We start from the raw sequence: 15,670 nt of genomic DNA on the forward strand, positions 1-15,670 counted from the left end.
CAGAAGAGTATGCTGATGTTGCTGTTTTTGCTTAATCCACATTGTATCATATTTAGATAATATATTTCTAATTTTCTAAATTGGCCATGGCTTAAAATATAATATTGCCACCTTTCCAATCTCTCTAATTTCAGAGGAAGCTCGTATCTTTGATCTGTTGCTTTTTTTTTTTTTGGTAAGAAACCCACTCACCATCGTTGCCGTTTTCTGTAGACTTGAGATCGATGCATTTAACTGCGACCTAACAGAGCATTAATGGAGAGGAAAGAAAATGATGATGTTAAGTTTACATATAAACTGTTTATGGCACAGCTGGGCTGAGTTGTAGTTAGGATTAATGATTTGCTCTTGTGAAGAAAAGGGATGGCAAACCTATGTGTTTCTTTATGTACTTTACTGTATATATTTGAATAGAGAGATGCCCTGGAATCTTTTTTTTAAGATCCAACTATGTTTATATAATGAAATGTTCCTCTTTCCTATGTACCTACTGAAGTGTAATACATTTAAGCTTTATCGTAATACTTGCTGACACATATTAAAATGACTACATGACTGTACTGTACTCAGCTACTAAAATTGGTAGTTTTGGACAATATACCCATATTTTAATAATTATTATTTAATTATTATTATTTAATTATCCATTGTAGTTTCAGAAATTGAGTGAAGATCCTTACTGGCACGTTGTCCGCTTTCCTGATCCCAGCAAAGACCGAGCCATAAATCCCTGTCCCTGTCAGCTCCCCCTTCTCATAGAGAACTTGTCTGAAACAGAAATATGTGGCTGTGGATTTAAGAGCTAGACATTGATTATGTCACACACTTGTATAGTTTTATAGTTTGTTTCTTAATTAATCTTTACAGCTTCTATTAATAAACACCTAAAGCATTGCAGGGAACAGTACAGGTCTTTAAGGAAACATTTAGGTCTTGTTGTGTAAAATGTTGATAATGAATATGATCACACTCAGCAGTGGGGAAATTGGCCTTTTTTAAGTACAAGGTCTTTGAGAAGTAAATGTCCTGTCAAGGAGTCTCTTATTTTGAAATGCCTAGTTTTGCTGAATATTTACAGCCCAATGCAATGGTAGTTATAATGAAGTGATGAAGAGATCATGCTGCCTGGAGCCGTGCCCTCCCAGCTGTAGAGCTGCACACCTTGGATATAAGCAGCTCCTGAAATGCTGGATTCTGTTTGAGAGGCAATTCCTGGATTTGGAAATTGGTTCTTTTGCCGGGATGTGCATATGTGCTAAATATTGAGCATGACTGTCTCTAACCCTCACAGTCTGGTCCCAGCTCCCCGCTGAGCTCACCTTTGGATTTGTGCTGCTCACCCTGGCCAGAGGGTTCGTTCTCAGTGTGAAGATCACGTCCAGAGGCAGGTCTTTCCAGTTTAGCTTTTTTTATCAGCCTCTCCTCCGTGCTCACAGCAGGGCTGCTGTCACTTATTGACCACACCTCTGGCCTGTGCCTGATCACTATTTTAATAAATGATCGTGTTTTTTTACTATTTCGTGGACAGTAGGTTATAATAATACAGTGCTTGTAATACTATCATGTACACCCATCTCAATAACACCACGTCTGGATGATTGCTATTTCGATTAAATTAGAACTATATGAAATGTATTTATTTAACTTGTTTATGTATGTATTTCTCCGCGGAGGAAACTAAATTACTGGGGAGAGAAAGTGCCGTAATGAGCCTTTTGTGCTCCGGCGAAGGACTAAACGCGTACAGAGGCAGGAAAATCTGCTTCACTGCCGCTCAGTGTTGGAGCAAACTGCTGCAGGGTCCCATTAGGACAGGGGCAGATGGGGCAGATGGGGCAGATCTGGGGGGTTTATTGGTGTGCGGGTGTGGTGTGTTGTCATGGGGAGCAGAATGCAAAGCCGCCCGAGCGCACTGCCCTCTACAGGACTGAGCTCAGAACTGCGTGCGTGTGATTCACCCCAAACCTTATTATTGCTCGCATATTACGAGCATAATAAATACGTACATTAATACACATCGACTCTAGAGGTCCGAGTATCGATACAACATCGTGAACAATAGTCTTGCCATTTTACATCGAATTGTTGTATCGGCGCAGCACTAATTTGAACACATACAAGCTCAGACCACATTGGAAATCCATAAAGACAACACGTACAGCTGTCCTCACCTGTAACTAAGTTTGATGAGACCGGGATTTCCATCGTTATGATCAGAATAAGCACAATCACAAGCTTCAATGTCCGCAGTCCAAGTGTTATAACATTATGTTTCAAATGCCGAGCCCATGACGTCATGCTTCTGATGTCATAGTAGCAGTATTAGATGCAGCAGAATGTTGTGTAATTGATATCTCTGGCAGGAGTAACTTATACCAGCCATCCGTTTCAGTGAGAGAATACAACATATCATCATCATCATCATCATCATCATCATCATCATCATCATCATCATAATAAAGGCAGGAGTAGCTTATACCAGCCATCCATTTAAATGGGAAGCCTGGGGGTGAGGAGACTTAACTTTTCAGATAAAGTTTTAGTCAGTCTTCATTTTTATGCAGCTGAGTAACTTGCATTATACTAGTCTAACTGTCAAATTAAGACTAGTCTAATGGTTTAGTTTTATGCAACTGGCCCCAGATCATGAATAACACCATTCCTGTGGAACTCCACTAAAGAGGAGTTGCTACTAACTGGAGTGAAGTTGTTAGTGGAGTTCCACAGGGATCAGTACTAGGGCCTGTGCTTTTTCTAATCTATATTAATGATCTGGACTCTGGGATAGTTAGAAAACTTGTCAAATTTGCCGATGATACTAAAATAGGTGACTCAGCAGATACAATCTCGGCAGCACAGGCTATTCAGAGGGACTTAGATAATATTCAGTTGTGGGCCGACACCTGGCAGATGAAATTCAATGTGGACAAGTGCAAGGTAATACATGCAGGTAACAAAAATGTCCACTATAATTACACTATGGAAGGAATAGGACTAGATGAAGTAACACATGAAAAAGATCTTGGAGTCTATGTGGACTCTTCACTTTCTCCATCCAAACAATGTGGGGAAGCAATAAAAAAGGATGTTAGGGTATATTGTCAAAAGTGTAGATTTTAGAACAAGGGCAGTAATGTTCAGACTGTACAATGCACTAGTTAGACCTCATCTGGATACTGTGTGCAGTTCTGGGCTCCACACTTCAAGAAAGATATCACTGCTCTAGAGGCAGTTCAGAGGAGAGCAACCAGACTTATTCCAGGTCTGAAGGGAATGTCCTACTGAGAGACTGAGGGAACTGAACCTTTTCACCCTGGAACAGAGGAGACTACGTGGGGACTTGATCCAAGTCTTCAAAATAATGAAGGACATCGACCACATCAAACCAGAGGAGCTTTTCCAGATCAGCAGGGATACACGCACCCAGGGACACAAATGGAAATTGGGCTACAAGGCATTCAAAACGGAAAACAGGAGATGCTTCTTTACACAGAGAGTAGTCACAATCTGGAACAAACTCCCCAGCGATGTGGTAGATGCTGAAAATTTGGGAACATTTAAAAATAGACTGGATAGGATCCTTGGATCACTTAGTTATTAATGGACACCAAACGAGCACGATGGGTCGAATGGCCTCCTGTCGTTTGTAAACTTTCTTATGTTGTTATGTTCTAAACACCTCACTCCAGTTAGAAGCAACTCCTCTTATCAACACCCTCTGTTTGCTAAACATCAGCCAGTTCATAATCCATCTACTTTCATTACCCTGAATGCAGGGTATTATACTGAAATTATTATACATAGTTAAGTGAAAGGTTAAAACATATTTTAAAACAGAAACACAATCAAAACAATATAAAATGCACTTCAGCTTCAGTGCATCTCCACACTCTAAATATCACATTGGCCGTCTGGAGCACAGGTTTTGCCTTCACTGGTTCCTGTCATCAGTGTTATTCTTACTTATTATCACACCTGCCATCCACAATTCACCTGTTCACCACCAGAGGTCATCATGACCTGAATACTAACCCTGCAATCATCCAATTAACATTCCTACATACTATGTGCACTTGTGCCAATAGCCCTCTGCACTCATGGGTTCTACCTCTCCCCACCAGCTCCACTGACTCTACGATGATGTTCTCTGGCTTGAGAGCAGTGGAAAGTTTCACAGGAAATTCCTCCTTTCAAATTTTTTCCCTGCTAACACAGGAATGGAAGTGCAGGTCTTTACCCCATATGACAAAAACAATTACATTTTAAGATTAAAATAATTGATAGAATGTTAAATGTTGTTTTATGTGAAAAAGCTTCTAAAATGTTCTGATTCTCTATGGTCATCAACAGTTTCTCAATTTGTGTTGTTCTACTGCATCTATCTGTGTGACCATCATTCTGACAGTGTCCCGTGCTAGCTCCAGAAACTCATGCAATCTATATTTTCAAATACAAAATAGTGCTTTTAAATATAAAGCAAATTCATCATATAAGGTTTCATTTGATTTATTAATTTCTTAATTTTATAATTCATATCAACACTCCACCAAATTCCAGAAAAATTGCTTCTTGGGAGGGCCCCTCATAAAGCGCAGTTTTGGGGTGACTTCTAAAAATGATGCTGCACAGCAGCAGCACAAAGTCATACATAACTCAAGATCAAAATATTTGTTAGTGGAGAATTATATCATCTCTGTACATCCATTTCCAGTTTTCTTGTAGACCGGTGGTGTCTAAACATGTCCTGGAGAGCCCCTATCCAGTAAATTTTGTCAGTCACACTAAATCGCTAATTTTGACAGTTTGGGAACACATGGAAGTTCTTGAGAAATTAAGCAATTAACTTGTGCAATTAAGGGAGTTCTGGTGTTTGAGGGCTGGAATCAAAGCGCCACATAACTTAATTTCACAAATCACATGCTTAACTGATCACAATGAAATGGTTCCAGGTGTTAAGAAATTGATAATTAAAAGTTACCTTTATAATGGATAGGGGCCCTTCGAGGACTGGATTTGGGCAACACTGTCGTTTATTTTTATTTTAGGAAAGACTCAAACACTGTTTTGAAGATTCATTTTATTTTATTAATTGCTCACTTACAATGAAAAATCATCACCTATTCAAACCAAATAATGCACACAGATGAATCAGGAGTACTTAAACAGGGGACTTCAAAAAACACATCCACAAGAACATTCACATGGATCAAGTACAGTTAATATTACTATTATGTCTATACATTTAAAAATAAAAAAGATTAAAGGTCTTTGGCCACTATTTCAAGAAACTTTTAAATATGATCAGAAGTCCAAATAGTGGGAGTCCGCATTCCTTTTATTGGTGCTGTAAATTTGAAGCAATCCCTCTGAGAGATTTGCCTTTGCATATTTATATATCTCTAAAAATGGAGACCATTAACCTCACACAACACAGAACCCTTCAATCTTCCAAGTTAGGCGATGTGTGAGCTTTTAAACATTTAAGGTGCAGGAATTCAGGTGTTACTCTATCAGAATAAAATCTTATACAACCACTAAAGAAAGATCCACTAGGTAACTGACAGCAAGCAAGTGTTTTCAATAGAAATGGCAGGCTTCATGACACCAGGGGTTTGTTAAAACAAAAATCGCTGGTCTATTTCCCTGCTGTTGAGTTAGTATGTGATTAAAAAAGTTTGCGTCTCCCTGTTTGTGGTGAAATCGTAAACATGTCACGTCACCTGAGATACTGTGAAAGGTGATGGTAGCCCAAGAAAAACAACAGGACAAAACAGGTGTAGCTGAATGACTGATGTTGTGTCACCCATGCTACAAAGTTGTTGTTTTTCCCTGTTATTCCTGTTGTACCAAGTAGAAGAGGCTCCCTAAAGGAATTCATCCAGACTACATAAGAAGTGTATTCTGTTTTAATGCAGGTCCAGAACACATCGGCGTAGGCACTTGTGTATCAAGATCTTAACCCTAATTCTGAAAATGCAATCGTGCAGCCCTGAAGAGAATCAAAGGAAATGAGAATTGAGATTTGTTTCTCGAGTATCCTGAAAGAGTAAAGTCAAATTGATCTACATAAACAAACCATTTTAAAAATTACACACTGCAGGGATTGCATACAAAAAGAAAAGTTCAACAAAGCAGTTCAAGTGAAAGTAAAGCACGTGACTTGAAACAGCACCAGTTATTATGATTGTTCTAATTACACTGATTGTCTTCATATTTCAAACCAGGGAAACATTCTGATGGATTTCTCTGCTCTGCTCAGTAACTGCTGGTTTACATAGGCTGTCTGTGTGACTGGCCTGCGTTCAGGAAAAGCTGTGCTTCAGCTTTTTGGCAAGTTATCATTTAACACTGGAATCAACAGTTTTTGTGCATATTCGTACCTTGTACTTCTCTGTATTTTTGCATTTTGTTTGCACTTATGTTGTAAGTCGCCCTGGATAAGGGTGTCTGCCAAGAAATAAAAATAATAATAATAATAATATTTAGAAAAGGATTGCATCGGCTGGTAGAAGTCTTTTGTCACATTGATAATAGGGTTTATGGTATTTTACAGTATTACAGATTAATCAATTGGCAGTTTTACCCATACAAAATGTCTCATTCAGATTTTGAGTAGATCAGTGGGACGCATCTTGTTTATCCCTATATGGGATTTTGTTGCACTTTATCCATCCAAGATTTAATTAAAGCACAAATCATCTATGCGCCAAAATAATAATAATTTCAAATGCATTAACACTGGCTGTATTACACAGCATGGATCCTTCAGTTCGAATTTGAATTAGATTTCTTTTGTTCAAGTGTTACTGACATTGCATATATCTGTTGTACTCCACTTGTGCATTGATGTGGCCGTAGACAGTGACAATTGCTAACTTAATACAAACTAAACTGTTTTCACAAAACATCTGCCACTGTAGCACGGTCTTGTGCTACAAGAATATCGTGAATGGTTTTAAGGAAAGGTTGAAGTAAAATGAAAGGCTCTCAGTCACAGTTCCTCCCAGTTTAAGAAGGTCTTCCTATTTCAGTTTGTCTGCAGTGAACAAAGGCCTCATGTACTGGAGCTGTATATTTCCTCACACACAAGTTTTGCTTAAGCTAAGATGAGATTGTGCTTTTTTGCCACTTCGTAAGGATGTGCGTGTTTATAAAGTCTAGATTTCTGTGTTATGTGGTTTAATAAATTGAATGATTGTCAATTCAAAGCTTTTTTGCATTGCATCAGGAGCTTCGTAACAAGTCTTTTAGTCTCCAGCACTGTGAGTTCAGAGTGCAGGTGGCTGAGAATGGAATGAACTTGGTGTCTTCTTGGAATGATATTGAAAATGTCATCATATTGTCAGTAAAACTACACAAACATTAACATTTCAGAACGAAGGTTTCAAAATGAGAAAGGTGAGCACCAGGTTTTCTCACACTTCGGTCCTAAAGAGCTGCATCGTGTGATTATAGTGTGTGGAGAGCTGTATCGTAGTGTGCGGCACTGGCTACATCACTACTGCAGCATAACTGCATAAAACTCTACCTCCAGTGACATGGATCCCGAACAGCGACTGCATGCAGAGCTTTCTCTTAACACTGTTTTCATTCATTTCTGTTTAAAGCAGGTGGAGAATGCTCCACCCCAAAATGCATAACTCCGAGATGTTTTGGTTTAATTGTGTTGATTCTTCTCACCCATACACAATAAAGGGTTGTGCCGGAGCTGGCGTACACACACAATGCTGTTCTTGAATCTCTTCACATATTACAGGAGTTTGGGACTTGCCAATTGGAGACCTGTCAAAAGTCATATTATGTAATATCACCTCCATTTTGAAAACCTTTGTTCATGAGATCATGATGAAAGTTAAATGTTCAGTATTTGTTAAGTACATACATATATACAATGCATCTGCGGCCTTTCCATTTAAAATGGCTGTTATCTGATGTCCCTATCTTATGTAAGGTATTTCTGTAAGGCAGATGAGACTTGTAATATGGCTTGGCTATTGATTTCACACTCCAGCAACCCTCTGGACTCATGGAACAGGCAGTCCACGATCTCTGCTAGGTTGCACTTCTTCACCAGTCTGCTGCTCTCGGCCAGGACGAGGTCGGGGTTGTGTGTGTGGTGCATCACCACCAGGACAATCTCTTTGGTGGCTGTTAGGTGGAAAAAAAAAAAGCTTTAACTTTCAAAAAGAGTTGTGTTATAATAAATCCACTGTGATGGAAACACGGGAACTGCAGGGACAGCGAGTGACTGCATACATTAGCTGTGGTTTGTCTTGCTAGTAGTATTAAACATTTGATTGCTCACTCTCACCCTGAAAGAAAGTGCTTTACATTACTGTTATTGTTATGTTATGTCCGTTTCATGTTTAAAGTTTATCTAAATTCCTCTGCAAAACATAAATATGAATATTACTAAATACACAGTAACACTGTATAAACTGTTAGCTATTTTCAAGTGTGTGTAATCGGTGACGTCAAAAATTTCCATCAGATGAAGGAAACGGGTTGCATTGGAAAAATATGTGCGAATGACACATTTTTGAGATTTGAGATCGAGTTCTCCAATTAATATATGTACCTACCTGTATTATATTTATAACAATTACTCATTACATAATCGTATACCTACTCATAGTTTTCTGTACAAAACCAGAATACCAACAACAGCTACAATGTTTACAACACAGCCACACGGTTGTAATAAATGAATAATGCATAATGATCATGATTATTGACACAACGTCAGATGCATTTTTATAGCATAGCACACACACTCCAAAAGACATGGTACATGGGGCTATAGGTATCAGTATATAGAGCATTTCCCTGTATCTTGTAACATGAATATTTATGTTTTGCCCACGATTTGACAAACCTTAAGCATGAAATGGACCTGTATGTTCAAACATAACAGCAATGAAAAGCACTTTTATTTCAGCTACTAGTATGTGCCTGAATTTAGCAGCCCAGTTCTAAGGAGACCAGCTCACAATTGTTGTTTGGGGTGTTATGAACAGAGCGATCCTTTTGTTTAATAAATCTTCCTGTTGCTTTGAATCCTGCTTGACTGCCTTTTTTGCCACTGCTCTAGACCGCGATACGCTCCAGTATTGGCATTCACATGAAGCATGTAAGAGGGTAAGTGCAGCGATTGTGTGTGGGGGAATTCATCCTGCAGCAGTCTTTTTCTTTATAATACAAGATCCCCTTACATTTCAGAAGAGAGCAATTACAACTGGGGGGTTTCTGATGCTTTTACAAAGGAATAGCCATCCCAGAGATGCAGTTATTTTATTCCAATGACCCATAATTTGGTATAATATTCTAGGTTTTGGATGCAGTGTATAATAATAATAATAATAATAATAATAATAATAATAATAATAATAATAATAATAATATTATTATTATTATTATTAATACAATTGGTAGGTTTCAAGCTGTAGCTTTGATGCACGTATACCAAAATGAATTAAGGGCTAATTATAAAGACATACAAACAGATAGGCTACCTTATGTTATAGCAAAGGAACACAGATGAACGAGGCCTCTGTCTACCTAGTGTCAACCTGCTTCTTCAAAAACCAGTGTAAAATACATGGGCTTGGCAATGTGTTTTGACAGAGGTGGACAGAAACAGGGGTGTAGTCTCAGGTGGGCTACAGGAGTCTGCTGACAGGAATGATATTAAGCTTTGATATTAAGTTCTAGCAATAGGTAGCAAACAAAACTCACTAGTGATCTACTTTTTTTTTTTACAACTACATATTCTTCTACATTACTAAAATATTTTCACTGCAATTGTATTTTTCAATTATGTGGGATTGACTCACTTAATCTTTACGCAACAAAAGTGTTCAGTTTATGCTGCATGTCAGTGGAAACTTTTTTTTTTTTTTACTTACAAGGAATCTTCTTGAGTGCTTCCTCAATAACAGTCCCAGTTCGGGAGAAGACAGGGCAGAACAGCAGCACCGAGTTCACAGAGGTATGATCGTAGGTTTTAGTCACAACTTGCACTGCAAAATTGGCCAGATGCTGACTGAGTTTGCTCATGAACATCCTTTCTATCCCCAGCATATTCTGGCCATGAACAATCTCAATCAAAACATCTGAAGAAAGAAAAACAGTTATGTTCCAGTAAAACACATGAAAACAGCAGATATTTATCCAACATTCATTAAATTACATTTTTATTTCAAATACACCTCTTTGTTTTAAATTGTTATTATGTAATTAATTTGGCTTTATGGGTCATTCTCCCAAAACATGTATCACTGAGGGTGATCACCAACTTGGCAACAGCCAAAAAATAAAATATTAATACATACCTCAACATACATTGTTAGCATGCAAACAAAATGAAGAAATAAATATAGTTTCAAGAGTGTAATCCTTACCATTTTCGTGTAATTAATAATTTGAGCATGAAAAGTTGCTTTTTTTGGACACCATTTTGTCACAAACACAAGTATATTTTTTAACTAAAATGCTACCGATGCATTTCATCTGGATATGTACCATCTCCCTGAGAGGAACATTTGATCTGATCGCCGAGCGTTTACACTGCCATTTCTGAGCAGGATCAAAAGCTACCGATCAAAAATGGCAGTGTAAAAGCGCCTAATGACATGTTCATTTTTTTATTCTTGTGTAACACTAGTGGTACATGTTTGGGGAGAATGACCTTTATACATACTGTTCACTAGTTCCTTTCAACTACAACTGTATATTAAGACATTTAACCAAGAGAAACTAAGGTTGCAAAAGTCCCATATTTTGGGCCCAACTGGACTCTGTTAATATACAGGGTTCAGGGTCGGGTCGGATGTGCCAGTGGAAAAGGGGTAAAAGTGAAGTTCAAGCCTTTTAATAGTTCAGGACCTTGTACCTTATAAATATGTTTGAAAGAAAAAGTTAATAATAGCGACAATGTCGTTTCTTTCAGGAAACTTGGAGAACTTAAGGGATATGATATCTCAGTCCAATTCAGGAAACGTTAATTAAAATAATGATAAAAATACAAGGATTTTGATGCAAATGCAATCGATACGGTTCTACTATAGGAGCAGTATTTTTGACCCAGTGTTGTCTCTGGTAATCATATAGCCAATTTGACATTTGTTTTTGTTAGTTGTTTAGGAATGTGTACAGGAGAATTTGATTGCCGCTATCAGTCAAACAGGAGAACAAAAAGCAAGAGATCTCCTGCAGGACACACCTGACTTGGGAGGATATATAGATGTCCATGGGTCCTCCGAAGGCTGATGGAGTTTATTGGAGGAGTGACTTTCACTTGGCCTTTCTTCCTTGTGTTTGTTTTCCACAACTTGCTTCTGATTGTCTTGTGTTAGTCTGTCCAGCTGGTGAATGTGCTGTTGTAGGAAGTCCAGGACACCTTTCAACTGCATCTCCATGTCTTTAAGAATGTGTCGATATTCGTGCAGAACATTGCCAGAAACAAGCGCTCCTGTTTTAAGAAAACTAAAAGTTAAAACAATATATTTTCCCGGTTTCTTTTATTTATTGTCAATCACCTTTTATTGACAATTCCCACTTATTTGGCCCCCAACTTAGAATCGCAAGTTGAACTTGGTTCCCCGACACAATTGTTGTGCTGAATTTGAGGGGATGTGACTAATGCACGTTGTCAAACCCAGTTGTTTCCTAACATGGCAATTCCACAGAGGACGATTGACCCAGATGGGACAGAAAACACCTTGTACATGCAGGAGCCTGTGCAATCAAGAGTCGCTTGTGTGCTGTGTTTCCCAGCCTCAAAATTAACAATTATATTAAAAATAAATGCAGGTCACCTAGAACAGAATGTGAAATGATATCAATAACAGGAGACTACTGTAAAGACTTCAAATGCCAGCATCAGGCTAACCTAGGCTAACATGACTCAATTGTGCCATTTCTCTTATGGCCTTTATAATGTTGGTGTGTGTTAAATAATCAATGAAACTAGTATAACTAGAATGCGTTTTGTTTTACTTACTTTTAAGATCTTCAGCTGTATTTTTTGGAACGAGGTCCAGAAGTGAATTCATTAGTGACTCCACAGTAGGACATATTGGCTTTTGCTAGAAGAAGGAACAACATCCATCATCCTTCATTGTAATAAGAATACAATTCATTTATTTTGAAGCATATAAAACAGATATAGATTGAGAGAAATATTTCAAAGAATGCAAAAAGCCGCTTTTAAATAGTTTTAAATGTCAAGCAAGAAACAGTATCCTGCCAAATAACATAAACTGCTCACTGAAGTACCAAACTAACAAAACTGTCAGTCTGTGAGTGCTGATATCCATCTGATTTTTTTTTTTTTAACAGATTAAAGATAATCTAAACTGGAAAATAATTTTAAAACCAGTCACTTCATTCATTGCCTTTTTTATTGCAAATCCTCATTTTCAGTTGAATTAAAAAGTTTAATTATAGAAGCACTTTTCCTAGCTCTGCTCACAAATCGGACACAAGCAGCACTGCATTACCTTTGAAGAGGTAATAAGATCCATGATTTGTCTCCTAATTTTAAAATTGGATGGGCCTGGAAGCAGATCGTTCAAATCTTGCCTTGTTAGATTTAGAAGTTGTGCATCATCTATGTCTGCTTCTAATAAAAAAACATTAATAAAATATAATTTGTTAAATCATTCTTTTAACCCATGCTCATTAATATTAAGAACAAAGAAATAAAACAAAAGTTAACATTATGAATCTCAACCACTAGCCAATTTGAGAAAATAAACATTATCATAATATATACTTTATTAAATCTAAAATTAGCCTGCATAAACTTTTGATGGATGCATTGACAAGTCATTTAAGATAATATAAATGTTAATAAAACATTGCTTTGCTTTTCTAGAAATGAGATTTTACCTACAGCAATAGATACCCATCAGTGATATACTGATACACATACAGCATATGCAGTTTCTTACAGAGAGCAGAGTTTTTTACACCTGTGAAGCAATATGCCTGACTTACCTGTAAGAGTTGTTGCCGCATTTGGACATATCTTATTGATCTGCGTTATCAGACCTGTTGCCTTTGCCTGTAAAAAGAAAATACACTGAAATATTCTAGTAAGGTTTTAACATGATGATGATTTTCAAGGGCATTATTTCACCAAAGGTGTGAGGAGATGATGGACACACAGAGCAAACAATCATATCTGTAAAGGCAGTTTCAGGTACCATCTTTTCTCAAAATACATTTGTTTAGATGTTATTTGCCCTCCACGCATGCCCCTCCACCCCCAAATAATGCCCCTGATGATATGATTATTATTAACTTCGTATGTGCAGAATGAAGGAGTCTTCCTTGCCTACAAGTGATGAATAATTGTTTTAGATCATATCTAGTTCCTCAGCGATTTTTGTTTCTGTATCTTTAATAAGTACAGTTGGACATAAAAGAGGCATCTAGGGGCGGTAAGCTGGTAAAGATTCCACTTATGAGTAAGAAAATATAAACATATGTCGCTGTAACAAATGCACAGCTTATCTACTCACACACAATGGTTGCAGAAAGCCCCCACAGATTATCTTAATTTGATAAACTGCAAAACATAATACATTGAATTACAACTGCTACTTGTACTCAGAATTAGCCTCAATCATTTACCAATATTAGAAAATCAGGCCCTAGGTATAGTACCCTGCATGGCTGTCTTTCCTATATATTATGAAACATGCTATGCATCAGAAGGAATGTTTAAAAAGCATAATAATGTACTGGTTTCTGCAGCCCTCATTAACTGGAGTGCAGTACAACCAATTAAAACAAACAAACAAATACCGGATAATGGTTTACCATGTAGGTAGGGGCAGGCTTCAGTCTCTGGGAGAATGATTTTATTATTATGATTATGATTATGATGATTATGATTATTATTGATGAATTATGACTGCAAAGCCACATGCTGATATAATCAAGAATCCAGAATTGCTTACACCCTGTGAGTATTTTGGATTGTCCAACACCAATCAACATACCACTTAGGTATATTGTTATCACCTCTAACAATATTAGTTAATTTGTTTTAACGGGAAGCATCAATGCCTCCTATACACAGTCCCCCAGATGTATTCATACCCCTAAATGAATAGGAACAAAAAAAGCATACAAAAATAAGGTTTACAGATTGGATAATGTGTCCTGCTGATAAAAGTCTAAAAATGTTATACTATAATCTTAATAGCATTACATAGAGCAAGGTCATATTTATCATAAGTAACTCATTTAATTCCAGAAAACCGAAGGGTCACATTTATTCACTATGTACATTCTCCTCCAGCAGTGATTGCATTGAGAAAGATGCCTCCTGTAGTGTGCTATGTGGCTCTGGCACATCTGAGTTCTGTCATCCAGTTCTGCACTAGTTAAATGTACCACATAGGGCCTATTGCAATTTTAATTATTAACAATTCGATCTATTAACCTTTGTAGTTTGGTAGGATATTGAAAGAGGCATGTTTTTTCTCTTGTCATTGCTTGTATAACTACAGCTACAAACCTCAAAACATCCATGATGCAACAGGGTTGTTTTTTCCACAGAAATGAAAGTGAAACGTCGATAGTGACATTGTGTTTGTGTACAGTTTTACGTATATGAAGTCTTCAATGTATATTAGTTATAATGCTACAATCATATTGCATTTTGAGAATATTTAACCTCAGTCGTGGCAAACTGAGCAGTAGCCATATTGTCAACCAAAAAAAAAAAAAAAAACTTTTTGTGACGAATTTGGTATAATTATATAAACGGTGTTTCTATAGAACACAATATGTAAGTGGCATATTGACACCTCTAGATACTTTCTCGTTCTCCAAATTCAAAACCATAAGACTATAACAAAGGGTCGATATTGAGTTTGAATGCAGTGCTGCTGTAGCTAAGGCAAGACTACAGCTTGTTCAGAAATCTATGAATAAATGGTTATGATTCCTGCATCTTTCTATATCTGTCTGTATATATAAAATGTATGTGTGTGTGTTAACTCACACTGAATGACCCTAGACAACCACGGTAACACCCAGCTGCAGGATTTAAATCCCCTTTGCCACCCCATTCCAATACACCCATCAATCATCCCAATGAAGATGAGTTGTTATAATGCTTCAATCTACAAAACACAAAACGAGCCTTATTAATGGGGCATCTCATACACAGATAAACTATATAACATCATTATAATAAATGCATTACAGGTACCGTAACACATGCTTGTGCAAGTCTTACCTTACTGTTCATGGTTGTATCTTATTGTCTCATGTGATTATAAGGGCAGCACAATGTGCCTTTCTCACTCAGGTCCACCTTCCCAGCACAACGCCCGCTGTCGGCCGCCGATGGACGGAGCTGTCAAACTCAAAGGCACCGGCGAGCCGTCTGGGTTTGGCGACAAAACCGCATTCGCACCTCATCTCCTTTCTTCGGCAGTCTTCGGGATGTGTCGTTTGTTTCCGACGCAGCAGGTCTACCCTATACTTGGCTTTATTAGCACAATTAGCAGACGAAACTTGTTAAGATTGTGTATAGCGGTATGTGTTCGTTTTGTACTTAGGCCTACAGCTGTTCGATCATTCAATACATGTATTAAATGTTCATTAAACTATGCTTATTTATTATATATTTCCAGGCTGCAGAAAACGG

At 37.5% G+C, this 15,670-nt stretch overlaps 1 protein-coding gene across 2 annotated transcripts; it reads right to left on the reverse strand.

Moving 5' to 3' along the window:
* Nucleotides 1-5,062: 5,062 nt before the first annotated feature.
* On the reverse strand, nucleotides 5,063-15,400 carry LOC136751170 (uncharacterized). Of its 2 annotated transcripts, XM_066706581.1 has the most exons (7): nucleotides 15,257-15,400; nucleotides 13,000-13,066; nucleotides 12,501-12,622; nucleotides 12,002-12,086; nucleotides 11,222-11,470; nucleotides 9,906-10,112; nucleotides 5,063-8,148 (listed from the first exon to the last, which is right to left on the reverse strand). In XM_066706581.1, the coding sequence occupies exons 1-7, from the start codon at nucleotides 15,266-15,268 to the stop codon at nucleotides 7,943-7,945; spliced, it is 948 nt and encodes a 315-aa protein (XP_066562678.1). In that variant the 5' UTR covers nucleotides 15,269-15,400; the 3' UTR covers nucleotides 5,063-7,942. The 2 variants fall into 2 exon arrangements, with proteins under 2 accessions (XP_066562678.1, XP_066562768.1); XM_066706671.1 differs by lacking the exon at nucleotides 12,501-12,622.
* Nucleotides 15,401-15,670: the final 270 nt, after the last annotated feature.

This window comes from Amia ocellicauda, chromosome 1 (assembly GCF_036373705.1).
Source record: "Amia ocellicauda isolate fAmiCal2 chromosome 1, fAmiCal2.hap1, whole genome shotgun sequence".
Lineage (NCBI taxonomy): Eukaryota > Metazoa > Chordata > Actinopteri > Amiiformes > Amiidae > Amia > Amia ocellicauda.